This window comes from Rutidosis leptorrhynchoides, chromosome 9, assembly GCF_046630445.1.
Source record: "Rutidosis leptorrhynchoides isolate AG116_Rl617_1_P2 chromosome 9, CSIRO_AGI_Rlap_v1, whole genome shotgun sequence".
Taxonomy (NCBI): Eukaryota; Viridiplantae; Streptophyta; class Magnoliopsida; order Asterales; family Asteraceae; genus Rutidosis; species Rutidosis leptorrhynchoides.
In genome coordinates, this window is record NC_092341.1 from 293,750,238 (window position 1) to 293,773,771 (window position 23,534).

The 23,534-nt window shown below is 35.4% G+C and overlaps 2 protein-coding genes across 2 annotated transcripts; both read right to left on the reverse strand.

Annotated features, from left to right (window-relative positions):
- Positions 1-205: 205 nt before the first annotated feature.
- Positions 206-955, reverse strand: LOC139868877 (V-type proton ATPase subunit D-like). Its single transcript, XM_071857217.1, has one exon. It carries the CDS (start codon positions 953-955, stop codon positions 206-208), a length of 750 nt encoding a protein of 249 aa, XP_071713318.1.
- A 2,952-nt stretch (positions 956-3,907) lies between these two features.
- On the reverse strand, positions 3,908-8,376 carry LOC139868879 (probable beta-D-xylosidase 7). The gene is made up of 6 exons (XM_071857218.1): positions 7,945-8,376; positions 6,593-6,901; positions 6,333-6,502; positions 6,036-6,133; positions 5,132-5,899; positions 3,908-4,614 (listed from the first exon to the last, which is right to left on the reverse strand). The coding sequence occupies exons 1-6, from the start codon at positions 8,374-8,376 to the stop codon at positions 4,043-4,045; spliced, it is 2,349 nt and encodes a 782-aa protein (XP_071713319.1). The 3' UTR covers positions 3,908-4,042.
- Positions 8,377-23,534: the final 15,158 nt, after the last annotated feature.

The following is a 23,534-nucleotide window of genomic DNA, read 5'->3' on the forward strand; positions in this document are numbered from 1 at the left end:
ACCACCCTATTTTCTCTACCACTGCTAGTTTATCAACTATCTTGAACAATGAACATATTGTGTAAATGTGTAAATGTGTAAATGCTTAATATATATCAAATATTACAAAAAACCCGAGTTCATGGACTGTAACCTTATTATTCAATAGAAGAACAGAATTTATTCATTAGAAAAATGAATCAACTTTTTCCCAAATTGAAAAGTTTCAAAAAATTATGTCTTCATCTTTCACTTGAGTTCCAAACAACATAGGCTCCCCTTTCTTTAAAGAAAAATCATTCTTTTTAGCAGCTTCTTCTTTCTTTTCAATCTCTCTCTTTTTATAACTTTGTATCTTCTTCAATCTAAAAAAATCCTCCCTTTCGAGCTCATCCAACTCGCCCTTAATATAAACCACCGTATTCTCCAATCTTGGCTTCACAACGTTCTCTAGCGCATTAACCCTCCGATTAGTGGTCTTAATCGCCCCATCAAGTGTCAAAAACGACGTTTGTAAAGACGCAAGATCAACAAGAACTTCAACCGCTTTCAAATAAGCAATTTTACATCCTTGCACTTGTTGCCCGCCTCTCGCGAGCCCAGTCAAATCATTTTTCGTCATTTCACCTTCGGTAAAATACTCAAATTTCGGCAGTTTAACGCCTGCAACATTTTCTTGACGTGAACGAACTCTAACAGAAGCACTTTCGACTTTTTCTAACACAATGTGTTTGATGTTTTCACCCGCAACGTATTTGGCCTCAGTTAGTGCAAATGAAGATGATTTCATTATTGTTCCCATTGATTCTTTAGTTGAGACGATTTTTTTGAGAATTTGGCGAAACTGCACGGTTAGTGCATCGCTTTTTTTCTTTAATAAAGCGTGACCTCTTGTCGCGCCAGTAAGGCGAGCTTTGACGATTGCAAGCATTGTAACAGTTGGAACAACGTTCAAACGTTGACTCTGACCCGACATCGTGTCAAATAGTAAAACCTATAAACAAAAACTGTTCAAACTTGTGAAATATATGTGATATGAAATCAGTAGTCACTTTTTGTAACCTACTAACAATAATAGCATTATATTAAATTTGTAAATGATGGAAAAATGAAGATGAAAGTGAATGTAACAATTTATTTAACCTTTTGAAATTAAATTGAAACTGAATTAGGTTAAAAATAAATCTAAAATCATATGATGAGAATGTGTTGAGCATCATTATCATTGCTTTCATATAAGAAAGATCAACAATAATTTGGTCAATTACACCATGCACTTGAAAATGATACCTACGTTAGCGATCAGATTAAGAATGTAATTCATATCATATCGTGAAACAGATCAGGGTCAAGAACAAAGAAATAGATTAAATTGATAAATTAATAAATAAATGCAAACCTCTACGATGAGAAATTTCGAAATGTAGGAGAAGTTGATTATGATTAGTGAGTTATGATCAAAAAATTATCGCACAGAATCAATTGTTGTGCGTGCTCGGATATGAGAAACAAAGACAGAATTTTAACAATGAGTATACTTAGAAATTTATATAGGTTTTAGTTTTGTTTACCGCACCTAAGTTTTATAAATTATTTTTATTTTTATTTGTATTTTGTACAATGGCTAGAGAATACGTTAAACCATGGATGGAGACTTCTATCAATAGAAACTCTCAGTTTTCATTCATTATTTTTTTCTAAATATGAATTTAGTATTTATTTTACAAAGTAAAACTTGGTCTTATATTCATTTTCATCATAAGTATGTATATGTACAGCTACTAATTTTTATATTATATATATGATGCCGTTCAAATAAAAAAAAAAAATTTATTTAATGAAACTTCTGTCACATTGGCTTATCGTGCCAATTCGATCATAGAGAATTTGAGATGACCAAAAGTACTAATTGAAACCACACACACATTCTCAAAAGAATACATACAATAAATATATCACGATAAAGGAAAAATCAACCCAAAGAAGCCTATTATTACATATTTTTCTTCTAAACAATTTGTTTAATTTTGTACCAGTTGGGTATTAATCCTAGTCGATGCTCAATCGCATTTTCAAGTTTCTCCATTTCTTGAAATAGATCTTTGTTTGTTACTCGATCAACAACACGTTTCTGAGCAACAGCACCATCTGTCGATCAAACATCAAAATAATTTATATATGTTTGAGTATATATATATAAAATAACGTATACATAAAATAAAATAATATATACCTTTTTGAGTATTTGGCATAAAATATGTCCTTTCTCCACGTGTCCTTTCACCAAACGTTGAAATACTCTCCTTTCTTGCAGGTCTCGTGATAACAGTCTCCTTCAAAACTCTTTTATCATTCACATTTTGTTCACTGTTTTGATCATCAGTTTTCCCAAATTTAGACAACCGCATTGACTTTGAATTTAGCGGCTTGTTTGACTGGCTTCGTGTCTTACTAAGAGAAGAACCTGCTTGTTTAACTTGTTTTAGATCTTTAGTTTTCTCAAAAGGCGGCTGCGTAATCGCATTAGATTCCGAATGTTGCAGCTTCTTGTTTGACTGTTGACTAGAATCTGGTATTCAAGTTCTTTGGTGGTTACAGGTTCGGTTGATACGATAAGGTGTATGCGTGTGTGGCCCACAGAAAAGGTCATGAGAGGTTGTGTGTTACTAAAAGACGTTAAGAGCTTAGATAATAAATCACTTGGAGAAAAAATGTAAACGATAAGTGTCACACAGAGGAACACTTTAAAGCTGGTAACAATAAAAGAAGCAAACATGTAGACAAAAACAGCACAAACAAGGAATTCAAGACAAAAAGAGGATTGAATTGAGGAAGACATTGTGGGAGAATAAAAGTTTAGAGAAATTAATTGCAGGGATGAAAATGAATGAATAAAGTCTGGAGTATTAAATTTATAGAATCATGTTTGTGAATAAGGTAAGCCATTAATTTGAATTTAAATTATTCAATTTACTATGTTTGTGAATTCAGATTTCTTAATATAAGTTGATGGTTATTGGTTACAGTTTTCTATGATTGAATCAAAAATATGGAAACTTGTCAACCCTTTTTAATCCGTATCATTCAGCTTCAAGTGCATAACGGTATTAAGAAGGGAACTTATGAACAAAAATTCAAATCCTATATGTTAATAACTATAGTTTTTCTCTAATAATAATATACTTAAAAAATAAACTAATTAAAAGTATATAAAACGTTTAAAAAAATGAAAACAACCCCTTAAACCTGGTAGTTCCTTTTTGCTGGAGTAATATATTTCTTTATTGGTTTATTGATTATTAACTACGGAGTAAATATATAAATAACTCCCTATAGTGTGACAAAGTGCATGTTACCAAATTCATAAACAAATGAAAACTCAAACCATTTATGGCGTTTTCATCTTAAGAATGGGTAAAAGTTACTACCTTTGAACAGTAAGGTAGCTATTACTGACCAGAATAAGCTCTGTTGAACAGTTCAGAGGCCTTAAAGTCATTCGAATTGTTGTAAAGGTCACAAGAGAAAACTCGATCATATCATCAATTGAGAAGCTTCCATAATCTGCTTCGTCACAAGAGAAAACTCGATCATATCATCAGTTTTTGAAACTAAATATACATTACTCCTATTAGTAAAACATTGATTGTGTAATTGTTTTTGAAACTAAATGCACATCTTCCACTTGTTTATCTGGTGCAGTTTTGGCAAAGATATATACAAAATACACCAAAAAATTTAGCTTTAGGATTTTTCCTTCATAGTTTAATATATTTATAAAAAAAATATGGGAGAAAGTAAGAAATTGAGCAAACCTTGAGATCTGAATACGAACAAGCTACTTCAAACAATAGATACAGGATGCTGAAACTGAATTAACTGCATAAGAGAGATCATGAATGCACAATCTATACAGACACATGTAGCAATACCTTGTTAATGAAAATCAGTAAAACATATTGTTATCATCTAAAAGTTACTTGCTTTACACCAACAATGCACTGAAAATTCTCTCAAGAACAAATTTTCATTACTTTAAGAACTCCAATGTGAACTTTTTGTTTTATCGAATTACAATGTCAATGTCATACTCTTGATCTCCCACAACAAGAGAATATGACCCTTCTTGCATAACCATTAACCCATCCTCGTTAGCGCGACTAAAGTATTCGCAAGGCTTCACAACAAACTCAACTTCACTACTTTCATTTGCTCCTAAACTTACTCGTCGATAGCCTACCAATTGTTTTGTCAAATGCTTATTTGAGTCCATGTCATCCCACTTTGCAAATAGTAACACAGTGTGATTACTAGCCTGTCCCTGGTTCTCAACACTAACCGCCACCATGAACTCTACTTTTTCACACAACCCCTTCCCAACCCTTGAAACTAATATGCTACGAGAGGGTATAGCTTTGTTTGGACTTAAAATAATCTTGTTTTGAGTACTCGAAACAAACTTATAGGAATGGTTCGAGTAACTAAGACCATGCCCGAATTCGAAAACTGTTTTCCCGGTGTAGAATCGGTATGTGCGACCTGGGTAGCCAGACGAAGGGTCGGGCCTCATTCGCATATCGGTCATTGGGACATTTGAAAATTCTCTTGGATACCATGTCATCGGTAATCTTCCCCCTGCATAAAGTTAGAGACCATATAATTATTTTGGCGATGTTTTATGTAACGAATTAAATATATATAAAAAGCTAAAACACAGTTCGAACACGTCAAATAGTTCCCAAAGGTGTATGTTTGATGCACATGGACACCTTAAACCAAGAACACACTAACACTGATTATCTATTTAGAAGTTTGTTGATCAACACAACGCGAACCATACATAAAGGAACCCATTTTGACCCAAACTCATTTTCATCCATCACCCGGGCCAACCTAACGCGACCCATACAAAAAGAACCCATTTTTACCGTTACCCATTTTCATCCATCACCCAGTCTGCCCATTACCAAAGTGTATTTTAATATTCTACTTCAAATATTCTATTTTTGAAAACCCAGCTATACATGGTTTTTTTCAGAGTTTAAACCATCCACTCATTTAAAAACTATTCCAAATGCCTGATATTTAGATCATGGAATTTTGACTTCTAAGGAATCATGCAATTGCTCAAAGAGTCAAAGTGTGAATTCACCTGGATTATGATCACCGAAGATGATTTCTGCAAGTGCGGTCCCACCAGCTTCACCAGGATAACCCGCCCACAAAATACTCCCAATTTTTTCATCATCTTTAGCAAACGAAACATCAACCGGACCACCACAAAGTAAAACCAATAAAACCGGTTTCTTGGCGGCTCGAGCCACCGCCATTACAAGATCCTCTTGCTTACCTGGAAGAACCAATTCAATACGATCATGTTTCTCCCTTTCTTGACTTTGATCCAAACCCATCACCAAAATCACATAATCGACCCCTTTTGCTATACTTAAAACTTCATCAATGGCTATAGATGTGCAATTCACATAATCAACACAACCCTGATGGTAACGTGTATTTTTCACATAATGTTTGAGTGCATGAAAAATTGTGATGTTTTTGCAGGCCACACCCTCATAGTTTCCAAGCAATGTTCCAGTGGCTTCAGCATTGGGGCCTATGACAGCCAGGGAAGTGGTTTTGGTTCTTGAAAGTGGGAGAAAATCAAGTGAGTTTTTTAGCAGAACGATTCCATTTCGAGCAGCTTCAAGGGCTAGGTTTTGGTGTTCTGTAGAGCATACTTCTTGAGGTCCAAGGTTGCCATAGATGCCTCTTTTTGGGTCGCCATTGAACAAACCTAATCTCATTCTGATAGTAAATAAATTTTCTAGAGCTCTGTCTATATCTGCTTCGGTTAACTTGTTCATTTCGACTGCTGATTTGGTGTATTTCTTCAAATATGAACCACAGTTGACATCCATACCTGCACTTACACTCATTAATTAAATTGTGTATACAGAAAAGCCCATAAAGAAGATTGTCATAGAAACTATATACATGTAGTATGATTGCCCCTTTGAAACAGTTAAAAGTGTCATGATATAACATAATAGCATTACCGGCTTTAAGCACACTGGAAACCGCGTCTTCAGGTAATTTTGAATATCCTTGAACATCATGCATAATAGCAACTGCATCACAATCAGATGCAATGTACCTGTGATCATAAGAAAAAGATGAACAAGCACATCATCATTAGTCAACCATTACATCAAGGGAGCAAAAACTATGGTATAAAGAAACATGATACAACTACTTGTACACAATCATACAAGTGGCTAATGCAGTTTTATCATCAAGCTTCTATTTTGCTATATTTTATGAATACAAAAATGCTTATATGTAAATCTTGGTACCCGTTGAAATTCCAAGCTTGGCGAGCTGTCTTGGTTAAAAGATTGTAATCAGCACAATTTGGCAAACCATTTACTCGATTATAAGCACACATTATCCCACTAGCTTGCCCTTGTTGTACACACTTCTGAAATGGTGGTAAGAATGTATCTGCTAGATCTTGTTGAGTAATCTGCATATTCGTCAACCCAAAGTACAAGCATCATTGCATAAAACTTGTATTATGTATCATACAAACCCACAATGCATAGAAAATACTTACGTTAGCATCAAAGTTGTAGCGATCAGCGGTTTTCCAGTTGTCTAAATCATTGGCAATGAAGTGTTTGCAGCAAGCAGATGCTTGAAGGTGATCAGCGTATGGGTCTAGTTTACCACCTTCAAAAGTGTCACCTTGAATTCCTCTGACATATGAAACCGAATAATCTCCAACAACCAACGGGTCTTCGCCAGGTGTCTCTTGTCCTCTTCCCCATCTTGGATCCCTTAACACGTTGATGTTTGGTGCCCAAAATGTTAGTCCCCTTGCTTGACCTTCATTGTACATTGCTCTTGCTTCTCTTCCAATCGCCTATATGTACATAAAAAAATCCCACTATTCCGTTATAGTTAAATAAAAAACCTTTTTATAATATTACTTTACTAAAGTACATGTATAGTCACCACTCCAAATTCCGTTGACCATACAAAATCAACGTTACTAAATGGTCAAACTGATTAAGTTTCAACCATTGATGTTTACGGTATATGCTTTCTTCCTTACAATTTTGAGGTTAAATTTATAAACATTGTTACTTACGGAGTATATTATGTGGAATCTAATGGTCAATGATCATATGCGTAATATGCGTAGTCACGCATATGAATTGTGCTAAGTTACAAAGATCGCGCAATTAATATACGACAGCGCACAATATTGCGCAATAACATAATTGCGTATAATCCGCAATGTTTAAGTATTTTTATACGCAGTCCGCTAAGATTGGGAAAACTATATATAGAGGATTTGAGCTCTCATTTGGGGTTGTTGAACCATAATTCTCCAAGAGTATATATCATCACCACTTTACATTTCAAGTCAATTGTGAATCATCCTATCTCCAAATCAAGGTAACTTCAAGGTTTCAAGAACGGGACGTGGTGATTGATGATTCTAAGTTAAGTTTTAGAGTCAAAGACGAATGATCCCTTAAACGTCGGAATAACTTTAACCTCCATGCACTCGGACTAAATTTGATTAGTATAGTCAAATTTATGCCGGATCTAATGGTCAACTATCCACATGACCAACTGAAACTAAAATGTTACATGTAGATTTGACTAATGATCAACTATTTATCCAATCAAATTCAAATCAAAAGTTAGTTACATAATTAATTGACTGTCAACTATGTATATAATCATGATGAACTCTACTGTTATTTCACTTACTTGCATAGTTACATATAACTGAAATCTAATGTTGCATGCATATTTGATTAACAATCAAACATTTGCACAAAAATTTGACCTATGAGCTATAGTCAGCCCTAATTAATTAGTTACAGTATTAGTTTTAATTATTTCAATTTCAATAAAATTGAAAGCATAAATAACAGAAGTCTCTCAACTCACCTGACCAATGCGGTACCAAAGACGTGAATCAAAAGAAGCCGCCGTTAAAATAACCTGAGGAAACATAGTAGACGCCGTTATAGTTCCGTTAAATCTAACGCCCTTACCGTGCCTAGAAACACCGTGCAAAGCTTCCGACCACCACTCATACTCCGAAATTCCAAGGCGAGGAATCGCTGGAGCTCCGTTAACTAACTGCAATACTTTTTCATCTATCGTCAGACGTGAAACGACGTCGTGTACGCGGTTAGGTATCGGTAAACTGACGTTACAAAATGGATATAACGGTTTATGTGATGATGATGATTGATCGCATGAGTATGGAGGTTGTGACCGGGATGTGTTTATGGCCGTGCTCATGATGATGACGATGACCATCATCATGTATATGACGAAAAACGAGATGTCGTTTGTACTTCTGTCAGGTGTCATGATGATGAATTTAGGGCTTTTAGCTACAACTTTAAGCTGAAATGTATTTATTTAGTGATTAAACGAATTATAGAAGTTGTTGCAGGTTTTATGAATTAAGAGGACAAAATGGAAGTTCACGTGAGTGATGACGATTGAAGCATTGGCCATCAGCCCACCGCCTTCATTTCAAAAAGTTTAAAATTATAAATTATAAATTATAGAAAATTGAACGAAAGGTGAAAAATATATACTTACAAAAATGAATTGGATAATAGTAATGTTTTATGCACGCATGAAGGTGCGGGACGCAGGCAGTGGTGAACACAATGATCGCCCTTTTATCTTGCTTTTCTTTTTCATTTTTATTTTTGTTTGCCTAAAACACTTCAAGAACCCACTAATTAAAATTGTTAAGTACATGACTGGCGAGGATTTCGCTTAATTTTATTGGAGGTTGTTGAAATACTTTGAATGTGGAGAAGGTAGTGTGGTATAAATGTATTAGTGTTTTTTAAGTGTTTAAGACACTTCAAAGAGTTAATAAGGGCTTTTTTGAGTAGGCATCGAGCTGTTCAGTGAAACACATCACTCGGATTCGCTTTTTGGTCATGTCAAATCGTTCAGGAAGGGAGTGTGTTCAGAGGGTGCGCGTAATGCGCAATTAACTCGGGACTAGGTCCCGCGCTCGGGGGCTTGATTACCCGAGGTTTACCCTCAATGGACGAGCCATTGTGCTCGTCCATGGGGGGTTTTCTCGCTAATAAAAAAGGCACTTAATGAGTTATAACGAGTTGACGAATTTATTTTTTAATTTTAAACTATTGTAATAGTCAACAACAGTTAACAAGAAGTTAAAAGGGTGTTTTGTACATAATTGATGATGTAGCGTGAGGGTACGAAATAGTATTATTTTTGGTGAGGAAATACTATTAAATACGATACAATTTTACACAAGATATTTATTTATTTTTAGAATGGATATACTTAAACCTTGCTACAACACTTATAGGCAGTGTACCTAATCGTACAGTAGTGTAGTTTTTAGTAAGTCCGGTTCGTTCCACAGGGAAATCTTTAAACAAAGCTCAACGCTATATTAGTTTACTTTTATAAAAATACAAACATATATATAAGTAATATTATTATTATAAAGGGGGGTTTTTACCGTTTAATGACCGGTTTGTCGATTTTAAGACTTTAGTCGCAGTTAAAACCTAATGTAAAATATAAAATAAATAAAAGACTTAATTTAAAGCGTAAAGTAAATAACGATAATGAAATTGCGAATAATAAAAGTGCGATAAAATAAACTTGCGATAATTAAAAAGTACGATAATTAAAAGTGCGATTAAATAACAATAAATAAAAATGCGATAATTAGAAGTGCAATTAAATATGAAATAAAGGAAATTAAATATGAAATAAAAGAATTATGCTTATTTAAACTTCCGTAATCATGATGTTTGACGTGTTGATTTTAGTTTTATGCCCATGGGTTAATTGTCCTTTGTCCTGGATTATTTAATTTGTCCGTCTGGTTTTTGTCCATAACAGTCCATCAGTCATAAATATAAAGTGCGAGTGTCCTCGTCAAATTATTATTATACCCGAAGTTAAATATTCCAACTAATTGGGGATTCGAATTGTAACAAGGTTTTAATACTTTGTTTAATGAATACACCAGGTTATCGACTGTGTGTAAACCAAGGTTTTACTACTTTGTTAACAATTACACCAATTACCCTTGAATGTAATTTCACCCCTGTTTTAATTATTCTAGTGGCTATTATTCCATTCCCGTGTCCGGTTAAATGAACGATTATTCGTACATATAAATACCCCGCCCATCGTGTCCGATCGAGTGTATATGGTAATTTATAGGGACGCCCAATTGTAAATCTTTATATTAACATTAACAAACTATCATTTAGTTAAACAAATATAAAGCCCATTAATAGCCCATAGTCTAATTTCCACAAGTGTCGTTCTTTTGTCCAAATCCCAATTATGGTACAAAGCCCAATTACCCAATTTTAGTAATTAGCCCAACATCATGATTACTTCGTTTTAAATAAGCATAATAATAACTTAGCTACGAGACATTAATGTAAAAAGGTTGAACATAACTTACAATGATTAAAAATAGCGTAGCGTTACACGGACAGAATTTCGACTTACACCCTTACAACATTCGCTAACATACCCTTATTATTAGAATTATAATTAAAATTAAAATTAAAATATAAATTATATATATATATATTTTACGTATATATGAGAGAAGAGAGAAAATAGATTATGAATTGTGATCAGAATTCGGTTGCTTTTATAGGAAAAGTCGAAATTTGGGGCTCCGCGACTCGCGGTGAAAACCTCTTCAAACTCCGCGAGTCGCGGAGAATGAATTTACAGCTCAGTCCTTGGAGTCTTTCTCTGCCGACGGTTTTTATTTATAAATATAATATATATATAATTAATATAATTAATTATATATTATATTATATTTATATACCTAGTTAACTTGTAATTTTTAGTCCGTTGCGTCGAGCGTTGAGAGTTGACTCTGGTCCCGGTTCCGGATTTTCGAACGTCCTTGCGTACAATTTAATATCTTGTACTTTACGTTTTGAATCTTGTACTCTTGTAATTTCGAGACGTTTCTTATCAATAATTGGAACCTCTTTGATTGTCTTTTGTTCTTTTGAGCTTTTTGGTCGTTTGCGTCTTCAATTCGTCGAATCTGTCTTTTGTCTTCACCTTTTATTATTTAAACGAATATCACTTGTAAATAGAACAATTGCAACTAAAAGCTTGTCTTTCTTGAGGAATAATGCTATGAAATATATGTTCGTTTTTAGCATTATCAATAATAGATAGTTCAAGGGGTTTAATGTAATATTTGTGTAATTAAGTTGTTAAAAGTTTGTTAGAAAGTAGTTAGTCGGATAGAAGATCTAAGTGATTTTTTTCTTGTATAAATCAGTGTAATCAGGGCCGTCTCAACAATTTAAAGGCCCTAGACGAAAATAAAAATAGGCCCACATAAACGTTAAATTTTTTAATACGCATAAAAAAATAATACTCCAAATTAGCTATTTATTTATTTACATTGTATTTAACTATTAAAACAAAGTATTTTAACTTTAATTAACAATTTTTTATTTGATTAATTAAATATATTGAGAAAAATATTTACATATTCAAAATTTTTTGCCCTTCTAAATTTTGGACCCTAGGCAGTTGCCTATCTTGCCTATGCTCGAAGACACCTCTGAGTGTAATCGATTCAGTTGTAATTAATTCAATCAATTAGAATTGAGATCTCTTTTGTTATGTTAAACTTCTTAAGGTATCAGAGCATTGAATAAATTTTGCTTCCCCACAATTCATTTCAACGGATCCTCAACAAGCTTCTCGGAATCCACTCCTATTGCATTCGTCACATGGACTTGGATCATTGTCTATTCAAGAGAAACTTGTTGGATCTCAGAATTACCGTTCATGTCATAGGTCAATGGAGATAGCATTATCTACGAAACGTAAGCTATGATTTGTTACATATATTGTTACTATACATGTTGATAATGCAAATAAGACTGAACTTTGGGATACTTGCAATAACATGGAAATACTTGCAATAACATGGTAATAAGTTGGATAATGAGCTCAGTTTCTGAATCAATTATTGAATCAATAATGTTTATCGACACTTCATCTGGTTTTTGGAAGCAATCATAAAAGATGTATGCGTTGAGTAATGATTCGAGAAAGTACAAATTACAAAGGAAACGTATTCTTGTTAGCAAAATGGTAGTATTTTTAGTGAGCATTACACTAAAATGAAACGTATTTAAGAGGAAATTGAATCAATGAGTGAACTACCTATAGTTTGTAATGTTACTCCTAAAATTGTCAATTTCTTTGATGCCTTGAATCAACAGAAGGAAGAATAACACTTGTTTCAGTTTTTGAATGGTTTAGATAAGCATTTTAGTGCCCTGAGGAGTTAGATGTTGCTAATGAGTCCACTTTCAAGTGTTGAAGTAGCATGTTAAGAATACCGCTCATTTTATCTTCACATTATTTTATAAACTATTTTACAAAGATTACCTATTTTAACCTTATTATAATCTTAAACTTAAACCCGAAATGTTACAACATTATAGATTAAATTTTGACAAAATTACGATGTTGGTCTCTGTAGTTTGCTCTAAATCGCACAATCTTGCCTAAACTTTTATTCGGCATGATTGGTCAATGTACTTTGAGATTTCAATGCGCTTGGTCCCTCAATCCAACGTATGTTAAATATGATCTTTATTTTAGATCACATGCAATTCACATGAGGGCATTTCAATCTTTTTATCATTTTTCATCATCATCCCAAATTACAAACCCTATACAATTAAAAAAGAATCCCAAACCGAAATCCAAGTTAGAAGTTCAAACAAAGTAAAGATTTACTCGAGTTTGTTGGTTAGTAATTCAATGATAATATTCAAATCTTAATCACTTTGTTTTGATGATGACACAAAGCCTTAAGTGCTTAAAGCGTATAGAACAACACAAGTTCACGAGCCTACATGATCTCTAGCAAACATGCGATACACATAATAAACAAGTCAAAAGAGTCTTTTGAAAAAACCCAGGAAGTACACGGCTAGGACCACGGTCGACCGCATGCCAGATCGTGAGTTCCTGTACCTTGGTTTCTGAGAAACCAAGTACACGGCCGACTCCACGGCCGACCATGGATCGATTGCAGTTGTTCTATCCAAATTTCTTGACCAAATAAAGTTTGACCACTTTGGGGCATCTATAATTCACGAAACCTTTATCAACATACTTGGAATAGTTTCCCCCTTCATATCAAAAAGAATTTTGGTCTCTAGGATGTTAATCTCGCTTAATCTCACCTAATGACTCCTTAATGACACTTTAGCTTGCAATTAAGGTTAAACACATAAGTGTTGCAAAATATCCTTTTGTACCTAATTGCAAATCATCCTTTTAAATCTAAAATATATCTAGACATGATTATGATGGTCATTAAGTCCCAACTAAAGAGATGCTCTACACTTGATTAATCATTAAGCATTACATACATGCATAAGTATGTTTATCTCTTTATGATCAGTGTAATTCCCTATAAGTCTTCATGTAAAACAAATTGGTTTTATTTAGAGTGTTGCAAGTAACCAATAAAAGCATATACTTGCAACCAGATGTTGACAAAAGCTTGGAAGACTTGTGATATGAACTTTGGAAGTTTGTGGTTTGTCAATGGATAAAAATCTACATTTGCCATAATGGGAATCAATGACACAATAGAAGGACAATTGGGGCTTTCCTCTTTTAAGCATATGTCAACTTCCATGAATGCATCCAAGATAAAAGGGGTAATGCAGATTATTCCAGATGTTTTGGCCTTCTAATTGCAGTCATCCAATATAAAAGTGACGAAATTAAAGGTCTCAAACGACTACAAAATCAGAGGTCAGAACCTACACGGTAGACCGTGAGGTGAATCGCACAGGGATTGGACAGTTTTTTCTCTTGCCTATAAAAGCCAAGCCTTGGAGCAATTGAAGACTCACCTCTTGCACTTACAATTTCATATATTTTCTTATATCATTCAAATTCTATTGTAAACTATTTAGAGTGATTCTAGCAAGAGTGATTGTAAACTTCGTTGTGAGTTTACTTGTAAACTATCTTTTTAAAGGGATCTAGAAGATAGTTAATGTTTCACTAAGTTGGAGCATTAGGATCTTGTGGTAAGAGCATTTGGTGATTGTGAATTCTTCAAAGGGACGTAAGGGTTCATAAGTTGCGGCTTATCGAGGAGTTAGTGTTGTATCCGAATACTCCACCGAGTTTGGAGTATCGTAGTGAAAAAAACTCTCAATTCGTTAGAATTGGGAAGTGAATTAAGGAAGATTAGTTAACATCTTTCCGAACTACTATAAATCTATGTCTTTATTTTCTTTTCCCTTATCTTTACATTTATATTACTTGTAAACAAACAATTCAAATCTAACTATAGTCATCTTAAGTTCTAAATGAAAAAGATTTGTAAAAATCAACTAAGTAACTATTCACCCCCTCTAGTTACTTACAGAGTTGATTTCATTTAACTTAATGAACTCAACTATAAGCAAAACACGTCTTAAAAAAAACCAAAGAGATCATTCTTGTACATTTTATAAAAATATAATAATCAAGAATAACCATTTTCATCGTTGCTATACATATTCAAGAATAACCAAAGATTTCATCATCACCGATTCAATTCTAATTTATCATCGATTCATCTTCATCTTAATTCATCTTCATTGTCATAATCATCGATTCATCTTCATCATACAGTCAACAACAACAACCAGCAACGATGGATCTTGTAATAACCCGTTCTTTTCCGTTTACTTACTATTTAATTATTTTAAAGTCCGTTATTTAATTATAACATCTCTCGTTTACTCTAGCATATTTAAGATAATTCGTATGGTTAATTCGCGCACCCGCTTTTAAACTCAAGGGACCAACTTTGCCAATTGACCAAAGTGGTAACTAGCTCAAATGGTCAAAGTCATCTCCTTCCACTCATTCTACCTCCCATCTTTTTACTACTTCCACTTTTGCTCCATTTTCTTTGAATCAAGGATTCATCATCCATTTCAAATCTAGCAAGCTAACAACAAAATAAATTACATATTTGTTATCTACTTATCAAGAACTTTAATTTGGTACTAATTTCATAACTTGGGGTAAGCTTTTCTAAAACTCTAGATTTCTTGTTCTTGACTTATAAAAGTGTTAATTAGTGTCTATGGCTCAAGTCTAACATGAATATGTGATTTATTTGCTCGTTCTTGTCATTTTTGTGTAACTAGCTTAAACTTGAAAAATGACTAGTTTAATCTTGAGTTTTGGTTGATTAAATGTTGTTTAGATGTTTAAGTTCATGTATTAAATGTGTTACTAGCATCATTAGCTTCAATTTGATGTGTAGGTTGACTTAGAAAGACTCCATTAACATGATTGTTGAGTTTATGATTTTTGGTTAGGGTATGATAGCCTTAAATGTTAATTTTGATGCATTAAATGCTTTGTGATGTTGTTGGTAAGTGTTTAGTAGTATTGTATGCATAATTACCTACGAAACGGCGTATTATATGTGTGTGTTAAGTTCCCGAATCATCATTTGCATTTATGAGTTTGAAACATTAAATGGTGAGCATTAAATGATCTTTCGATGAGGTTTCGATTATCGTAAATGTTGGATTTGGTTGATGATATGTGTTTACTTGTATTTCTTGTTAAAAGAGCTTTCCAACGATATAAGATATGTGTTTTACATGTTTCTTGATCATTAAATGTGGTGGTTTGTGTCTTGATTCGTGCATTAAGTGTTCAAAACTGCCCAAATTACTGATCTGACACCCTGAGCGCCGCTCAAGGCCCCTGAAGTGCCGCTCAAGGCCCCCACATGCCTATTTAAGCGCCGCTCAAAGGCTTGGAGCGCGACTCCGAATCCTGCTGACCAAACTCACTTTTGTTTTTCACAGTTTCATTCCCGCTTACTCGCAACTCCGATTAACATGAAATTTACCAACATGCTTATATATGACTTCTTATCATGGAACAAAAGTCGGATACCTGATAGTGCTCCAAATGAAGATATATTTAGGCACAATATCCTTCCAATATGTAAAGCTTTTAGTTACTATTGTTCTATTTTTATGTAATAATCGTTTAAATAAATAAGTGCGAATACAAAAGAAGAAAACGAAGATTTGAAGATGCAAACGTCCAAAAAGCTCAAATGTACAAGATACAATCCAAGTGGTTCAATTTATTGATGAGAAACGTCTAAAAATTACAAGAGTACAAGTCGCGAAACGCAAAGTACAAGATATCTAAGCATACGAAAAGGCGTTCGAAAATCCGGAACCAAGACGTAAACCGAGCATCAATGCGCGAGTCAACGGACCCAAAATTACAAGTCAACTATGCACAAGAATATAATATAATATATAAATAATTATATATATATATTATATATTAAAAAATTAACAGCAGCCCACGTTTAAATTGTTGAATGAGCTGGAATTCGAACCTCCGCAATCGCGGAGCTCCAAGGCACAAAAGTACCACGATCGCGGAGCATACAGTTTCAAAATCTGCCTATAAAAGGCCACAAATTCTGCCGAGTTACCTACACCAAAAATCAACCTCTCTCTCTGATATATATATATATATATATATATATATATATATATATATATATATATATATATATATATATATATATATATATATATATATATATATATATATATAATTAGTTTAGTTTTATATTAGATTAGTTTAGTTAATGTAACGATTAATTACGGGTTTTAAAGTCGGAGTTCTGTCCGTGTAACGCTACGCGATTAATAATCACTGTAAGCTATGTTCTTCCTTTTTAAATTAATGTCTCGTATTTAAGTTATTATTATGCTTATTTGAGCCGAAGTAATAGTGATGTTGGACTAAATATTAAGACGGAGTTATTGGGCTTTGGACCATAATTGGGGTTTGGACAAAAGATCGACACTTGTGAAAATTGGACTATGGGCTATTAATGGGCTTTATATATAATTAGATAAATGATATCTTGTTAATTTAATATAATGGTTACAATTTGACGTATCTATATATAACCACATACGCTTGACTGGGTACGGTGGGCGGGATATTTATAAATACTAATAATTGTTCATTTGACCGGATACGGGGATAGATTAATAGTCAATAGACTCATTAAAACAGGGGTGGATTATATTCAAGGGTAATTGGTGTCATTGTTAACAAAGTATTAAAACATTGGATTACACGCAGTCGATAACCTGGTGTATTCATTAAACAAAGTATTAAGACCTTGTTACAGTTTGAATCCCCAATTAGTTGGAATATTTGACTTCGGGTATAAGGTTAATTTGGCGAAGACCCTCGCACTTTATAATTATGACCGATGGACTATTATGGACCAAACCAGATGGACATATCAAATAATCCAGGACAAAGGACAATTAACCCAGGGTAATAAATTAAAATCAAAACGTCAAACATCATGATTACAGAAGTTTAAATAAGCATAATATATTTTATTTTATATTTCCTCGTACTTTTATTTATTGTCATTTTAATTTTTGTTATCGTTATTTAAATATCGTCATTTATCTTTACGCTTCAAATATAAAATCGACAAACCAGTCATTAAACGGTAAAACCCCCTTTTATAATAATAATAATTGTAATATATATATTTATATTTTGTACAAATATAGTTGTTTAAAATATAGTGTAAAATAAGTCGTCTCCCTGTGGAACGAACTGGACTTACTAAAAACTATACTACTCTACGATTAGGTACACTGTCTATAGTGTTGTAGCAGAGTTTAGGTATATCCCATTTGTAAATAAATAATTAAAACTTGTGAAATTTGTATCGTATTTCGTAGTAAAAATATAATAGTATTTCGTACCCCTCCACTTTAACATCAAGTTTTTGGCGCCGCTGCTGGGGAGCCGAAAGCAAAATTGTAACGACCCTGGTTTTACCAACGTTATTTATTAATAATTATTATTATTAATACGCTTGATTAAACGAATGTATGTTATTACATTTACATGTTGCTTTGATTGCCCGTACTTGAACTTTAAATGCCCGAAACGTCTTTGTGACACCCGGAACTTGCACGAATAATATTTTAAGATATTATTTACATTCATGATTAATTTTATTAATCATTTTAATTAACTAAGGTAATAGATTAATTACTTGGGCTTTATTTGGTTTAACTAGAGATTTATTGAACTTGGGCTTTAATTAATGAAATGGACTCATGACTTTGGGCTTATAAGCCCACCCTACTTCCTATATGGACTTAACTAGCCCAACATTGCATGTAAGTATTACTTTCATAAGTAACTAGTTAGTTTGTGCATTTGGAATCAAATTACTTGTTATCCCCATGTACACCACCCTTTTACCCAACTTTTGCAAGCTTTTCATTCAAATAACCATTAAACTTAACCTTCCCCCCCTCCCTTTCAGCTGAATGCCGAATCCATATAGACCATATAGTGGTGATTTGATTTTCTTTTTACACTACATACTCACTTGAAGTCTTCTCTCAAAACACACACTCTTTACTTGCAATTTTCTTCTCTCTTTTTTTTTCTCTCAAGTTCTTTGTTCTTTGTAAGTAATTTGAAGACTTTTTCTCTTCTTCTTTCCTTCTTAAAACCTTTTACATACATGCAAATCATCATCATCTTTGTTGTTATTACTTGTTCTTGTTAAAAGATTAATTACTTGTCTTGATTACTAGTTATTATTTACTTACTTACTTGTCTTTCTTTACCAAGTTACAAGATCAAACTTTCTAGTTTTGATTCTTCATTTATATCTTGTATTTATCAAGAACATCCAAGAACATAATCTATCTAGTTATGTTCTACATATTTTGTTTCAAAAGATTTAAAGTTTATAATCTTTATAATTGTTACTTGTGTTCTTGTTTGTTGTATGTTACTAGAATACCACCTTCATGGTTGGTTTAGGCTTATCATTTATTTTCTTTATTTCTTATTGTTAGTTGCTTACTACACATTTGAACAAGGACATGAAACCAACAAGAGCTTACACTTTGGTGCAAGTATCATGGATCCAACACTTGGTTGTGATCTTTCTTAGTGTTCATGAACTTGTTCATAAACTTACATGTAACCTTGGCTCATCAAACACTTACAACACTTGCACTTGAGTTATGATGGACAAACCTTGGTCAAAATGATGTTAACACATCAACGAGTTGTACACTTGAAGCTATACGCATCAAGGATGAGAACCGTGATGAACATCAAGTACCGAGACAACCGGAACTCTCCAAAACCCACTGTTCTGTCCAAAACCCACTGACCTGATGCTTCTGGAACAGACCAGTAGACCTGGGCTGTTCTAACCTTGATTTTTAGATAGAACTTTTCGAGTAGATAACTTTTCATATAGGACTCGTCTTAATCCGAGTTACGGTTTAGGATTTATGGCCCTCCGATCGTTACCATGTCCTTTAACGTTGTGCAGAAATTTCTGACCTACTCGCACTTAGACCGTCGCCACGGTCAAACCAAGACGAGTTTGCTTCTGTAAATTTTACCACACTTAAGGGACTCATAGACGGAGCCATGACCACTGGTCTCACCTTAATTCAGTAAGGGTAGAGGCCGTGGTGACTGACCGAAGTCGGCCTTTGTTTTAAACAACTTTCATAAACGAGTCTTACTTGTTACCTTTTGTTTAATGATGATCGATGATGACCCTTATGACCTTAATTACATACTTGTAAACCTTTTGAAACGACTTATTGACTTAGTGCTATTTGACTTAGGTTGAGGACGTTTGGACCGTTACTTGCACACCACTTTCCCGACTACTACCTTACCGTTACTTCTAATCATTGTGAGTTATAGCATTCCCTTTTTACTTTAACTTATTTTGGGAACTGAGAATACATGCGGATTTTATGTTTTACATACTAGGCACGAGTACTTAAACTTTATATATGTGTGGGTTATATAACGGCAGAAACATTCCCTTTAGCTCGGTAACGTTTAATCATTGGTTTTTGAACCGTGAACGCGAATCTTAGATATGGATCCATAGGGTTTGACATCCCCACTCGGGCTAGTAGCGCTAGCATTTAACGAGTGTTTAATACTTCGAGGTTATACGCACTTGCCAAGTGCACTTTAAGGGGGTACATTAAACGTTAAGTTAGTTACCGGGTGCCCACGGTTAAGCATATACTTTTACATACTTTTGAAACGCTCGTTGTAGCACTGAAATCTCGTGGCCTACTTACATTACTGTTATACTTAAACTATAGCTCACCAACCTTTGTGTTGACCTTTTTAAGCATGTATTTTCTCAGGTGCTTGAAGTCGCTTCCGCTATCTTACTAGTCGTGCTGTAGAACCCGCTGCCTAGAGTTGTTATCGCATGACTACTTATGTTGCATTCAAACTTTTTACTTATGAACTTATGTTATGTAACGACCATTATGGTCACGTACACTTATTTAATGCTTCTACTTAGCGAAGCATACTTTTGATTTGTAAAACAATTGACGTATGTTATGACGTCACTTTTATTTATGAATGTAAACTCTGTTTTGAAAACGCATATAGTACTTAACCTTGTAATGATCCTGTTGTTGATGGTCCGTACATGATGATTTAGTACGGGGCGTCACATTTGGTATCAGAGCATTGGTTGTAGGGAATTAGGATGCATTAGTGAGTCTAAGACCGACCCGAGTAGGATTCACTAATAGGGCTAATCTACAACTTGTTAGTTTACTTGTTTCCGCTGAACTTACTGCATGCTGCTGCTTACTGTTACTGCTATATGCCGTATGCTACTACGTGATTTCACTACTGCATGCTATTACTTACTTTCGATTGCATGCTAGTTTCGTACGATTACTGATATTGCCATGCTACTTATTGTTATACATGATTTAAACTGTTGGCCTATTATTTGCTTGCTTTATGACATACTGACATGGAAAATTCATTTTTCCTTGTTCAGATGTCGGACGTTCCACCTACTGACATCCCGAGCGGCTCAGGCCCCGTTGTTCCTCCCACTGCTGCACCTGTTGCTGCTACTGCTGCTGCTGCTGACATTCCGGCCCCGACACCCACTGGCGACCCCGGCGCCTCTAGTTCTGGAGCTAGCTCTAGTGTGCCTATCCCGGCGTCTTCTTCCAGACCCCTGAGGCAACTGGCTCGCATTGGTGGCATGGAGATCCCCGCGGAGTTCGGGGAAGGACCCTTCCGTAATCACTGGCGCACACCTTGCCGACGCACTGCTGACGGCCGCTTAGCCGTGATTACGCCAGGCCGACACCGACAAATGTTGGCCGCTTTCGGATATGTTGAGCCACCCGCGCCACCACCGCATGATTCAGACGACGGTTCTTCCACCGATGCTTCTTCAGACGACACCTCATCTGACGACTCCAGTGATGAGGAGGATCCCGCTGACCGACCGATTCAGGCACCTTCTACCCCGCCGAAGAAGCGGTATCGCTTCGCTGGCATAATTCCTGGTCGTACTATCACTGACGCTTATGGTCGGCGTCGTAGGATCACTGCTCGTAAACGGCTGGTGTCGTACCCCGCCGACCCACTGATATTACCGTCTCCACCCAGAGCCGGACCATCCACTTCAGCACCACCGGCTCCACCTGCACCGCCAGCACCACCTGCCCCACCATCTTCCTCTAATGAGGAAATGAGGCGGGAGATTGAGATTCTCCAGACTCGAGTTACTGAGCTCGAGGACCAGTTGACTCATGTTTTGGACATCTTGTACCCACCATCGCCGTAGGACTTTGTACTAGATTCTGTATTGTAATCTCTTTTGTAATTTCGTATTTCACTTATGTAATGTACGAACTTATTGTAATGTATGAACTTATTATCATTAATGAATGAAATTTGTGTTGCTTACTTCTTGCGCAAGTGTTCTATTTACGTTATCATATCATGGTTTTGTGGTACTTATATATGCCTGCATTACTTAATCAACATGTGTTGTGCTGTCTTCATGTTGGTTGTTATATACTATATTATTATTATTTGCATAATGGATTTTGACTTGAGTCAAAATGTTTGTATAGAACATCATGGCCAACGGGAGATCTATCCCCACCGCGGCACAAATCGAGGAAATGATTAACGAGCGAGTCGCTGCTGCACTAGCTGAAAGACAACCCCAAGTTCCACCACCACCGCCTGTCAATCCACCTGTCGTCCGAGATGGGTGTACTTACAAGGAATTTCAAAACTGCAAGCCACACTACTTCAGTGGCACTGAGGGACCCGTCGGTCTCACCAGATGGTTCGAAAAGTTGGAATCGGTGTTCAGGGTTAGCAATTGTTCTGAGGCTAACAAAACGAAATTTGCATCTTGCACGCTGTCTGATGGCGCGCTCACATGGTGGAATACCATGGCCCAAGCGAAAGGAATTGATGAGGCGTATGCTACGCCTTGGGAAGAATTTAAATGTGCTATGATCGAGGAATACTGTCCGAGAACCGAGATTCAAAAGATGGAAATCGAATTTATGCAATTGAAGACCGTAGGGAACGACCTTAACAGCTACAACCGTAGGTTTTTGGAATTGGCTCTTATGTGTCCAACCATGGTCACCCCCGAATTTAAGCGTTTGGAGAAATACTTCTCGGGACTTCCTAAGTCCATCAAGGGTAATGTTACCTCATCCAAGCCACCAAGTGTTCCCGAAGCAATGCGCATGGCGCATACTCTCTTGAATCAAATCATCCTTGACGAGCCGGAGAAGGCTAAGTTTGAAACTGTTAGTGGTGAAAAGAGGAAATGGGACAACAACCACAACAACAACAGGGGTAGGAACTATGATCAAAACCCGGCAAAACGACATGAAGGGTTCAGGCAAAACAACAACATGCACAACAACAACACCAACCCCAACAACAACAACCGCACCAATCCGAACTACAAAGGAACCTTACCACAATGCAATAGGTGCTACAAGCACCATACTGGGTATTGCAATGTTATCTGTGAGAAGTGCCAACGATCTGGACATGTTGGCAAGGATTGCAAGGTTACCACTTTGAACGTGAAGCCAAACCACAACAACAATGGGCCTAAGAAGTGTTATGAATGTGGAAAGACGGGCCATTTCAGAAACGAGTGTCCTAACAAGCGTAAGGATGGCGGACCACCACGTGCTAGAGCCTTCAATGTTAATGCAAGGGACGCTCGCGACAACCCCGACTTGGTGACAGGTATATTCAAGATCAACAATCTTTTAGCTTCTGTCCTATTTGATACTGGTGCCGATAGGAGCTATGTGTGTAGACATTTTTGTGATAAGTTAGATTGGTCGTTAGTTCCTTTGAAGGAAAGTATGCTTGTCGAGGTCGCCAATGGAAAACTTGAAAAGGTTGACCATATTAGTCGTGGAGCTATTATCAACATAGCTGGTGCAGATTTCGAAATTGATTTGATACCTATCAAACTGGGAAGTTTTGACGCGATCGTCGGTATGGATTGGTTGAGCAAGATAAAGGCC

Bases quoted from the DNA above. Each gene is read 5' to 3' on its own strand.
- LOC139868879 (XM_071857218.1), bottom strand. From the start codon at position 8,376: ATGACACCTGACAGAAGTACAAACGACATCTCGTTTTTCGTCATATAC. The intron at 6,902-7,944 runs GTGAGTTGAGAG...ATGTACATATAG, and splicing joins TTTGGTACCGCATTGGTCAG to GCGATTGGAAGAGAAGCAAG. The intron at 5,900-6,035 runs GTAATGCTATTA...GTGTAAGTGCAG, and splicing joins TTCCAGTGTGCTTAAAGCCG to GTATGGATGTCAACTGTGGT.
- LOC139868877 (XM_071857217.1), bottom strand. From the start codon at position 955: ATGTCGGGTCAGAGTCAACGTTTGAACGTTGTTCCAACTGTTACAATG.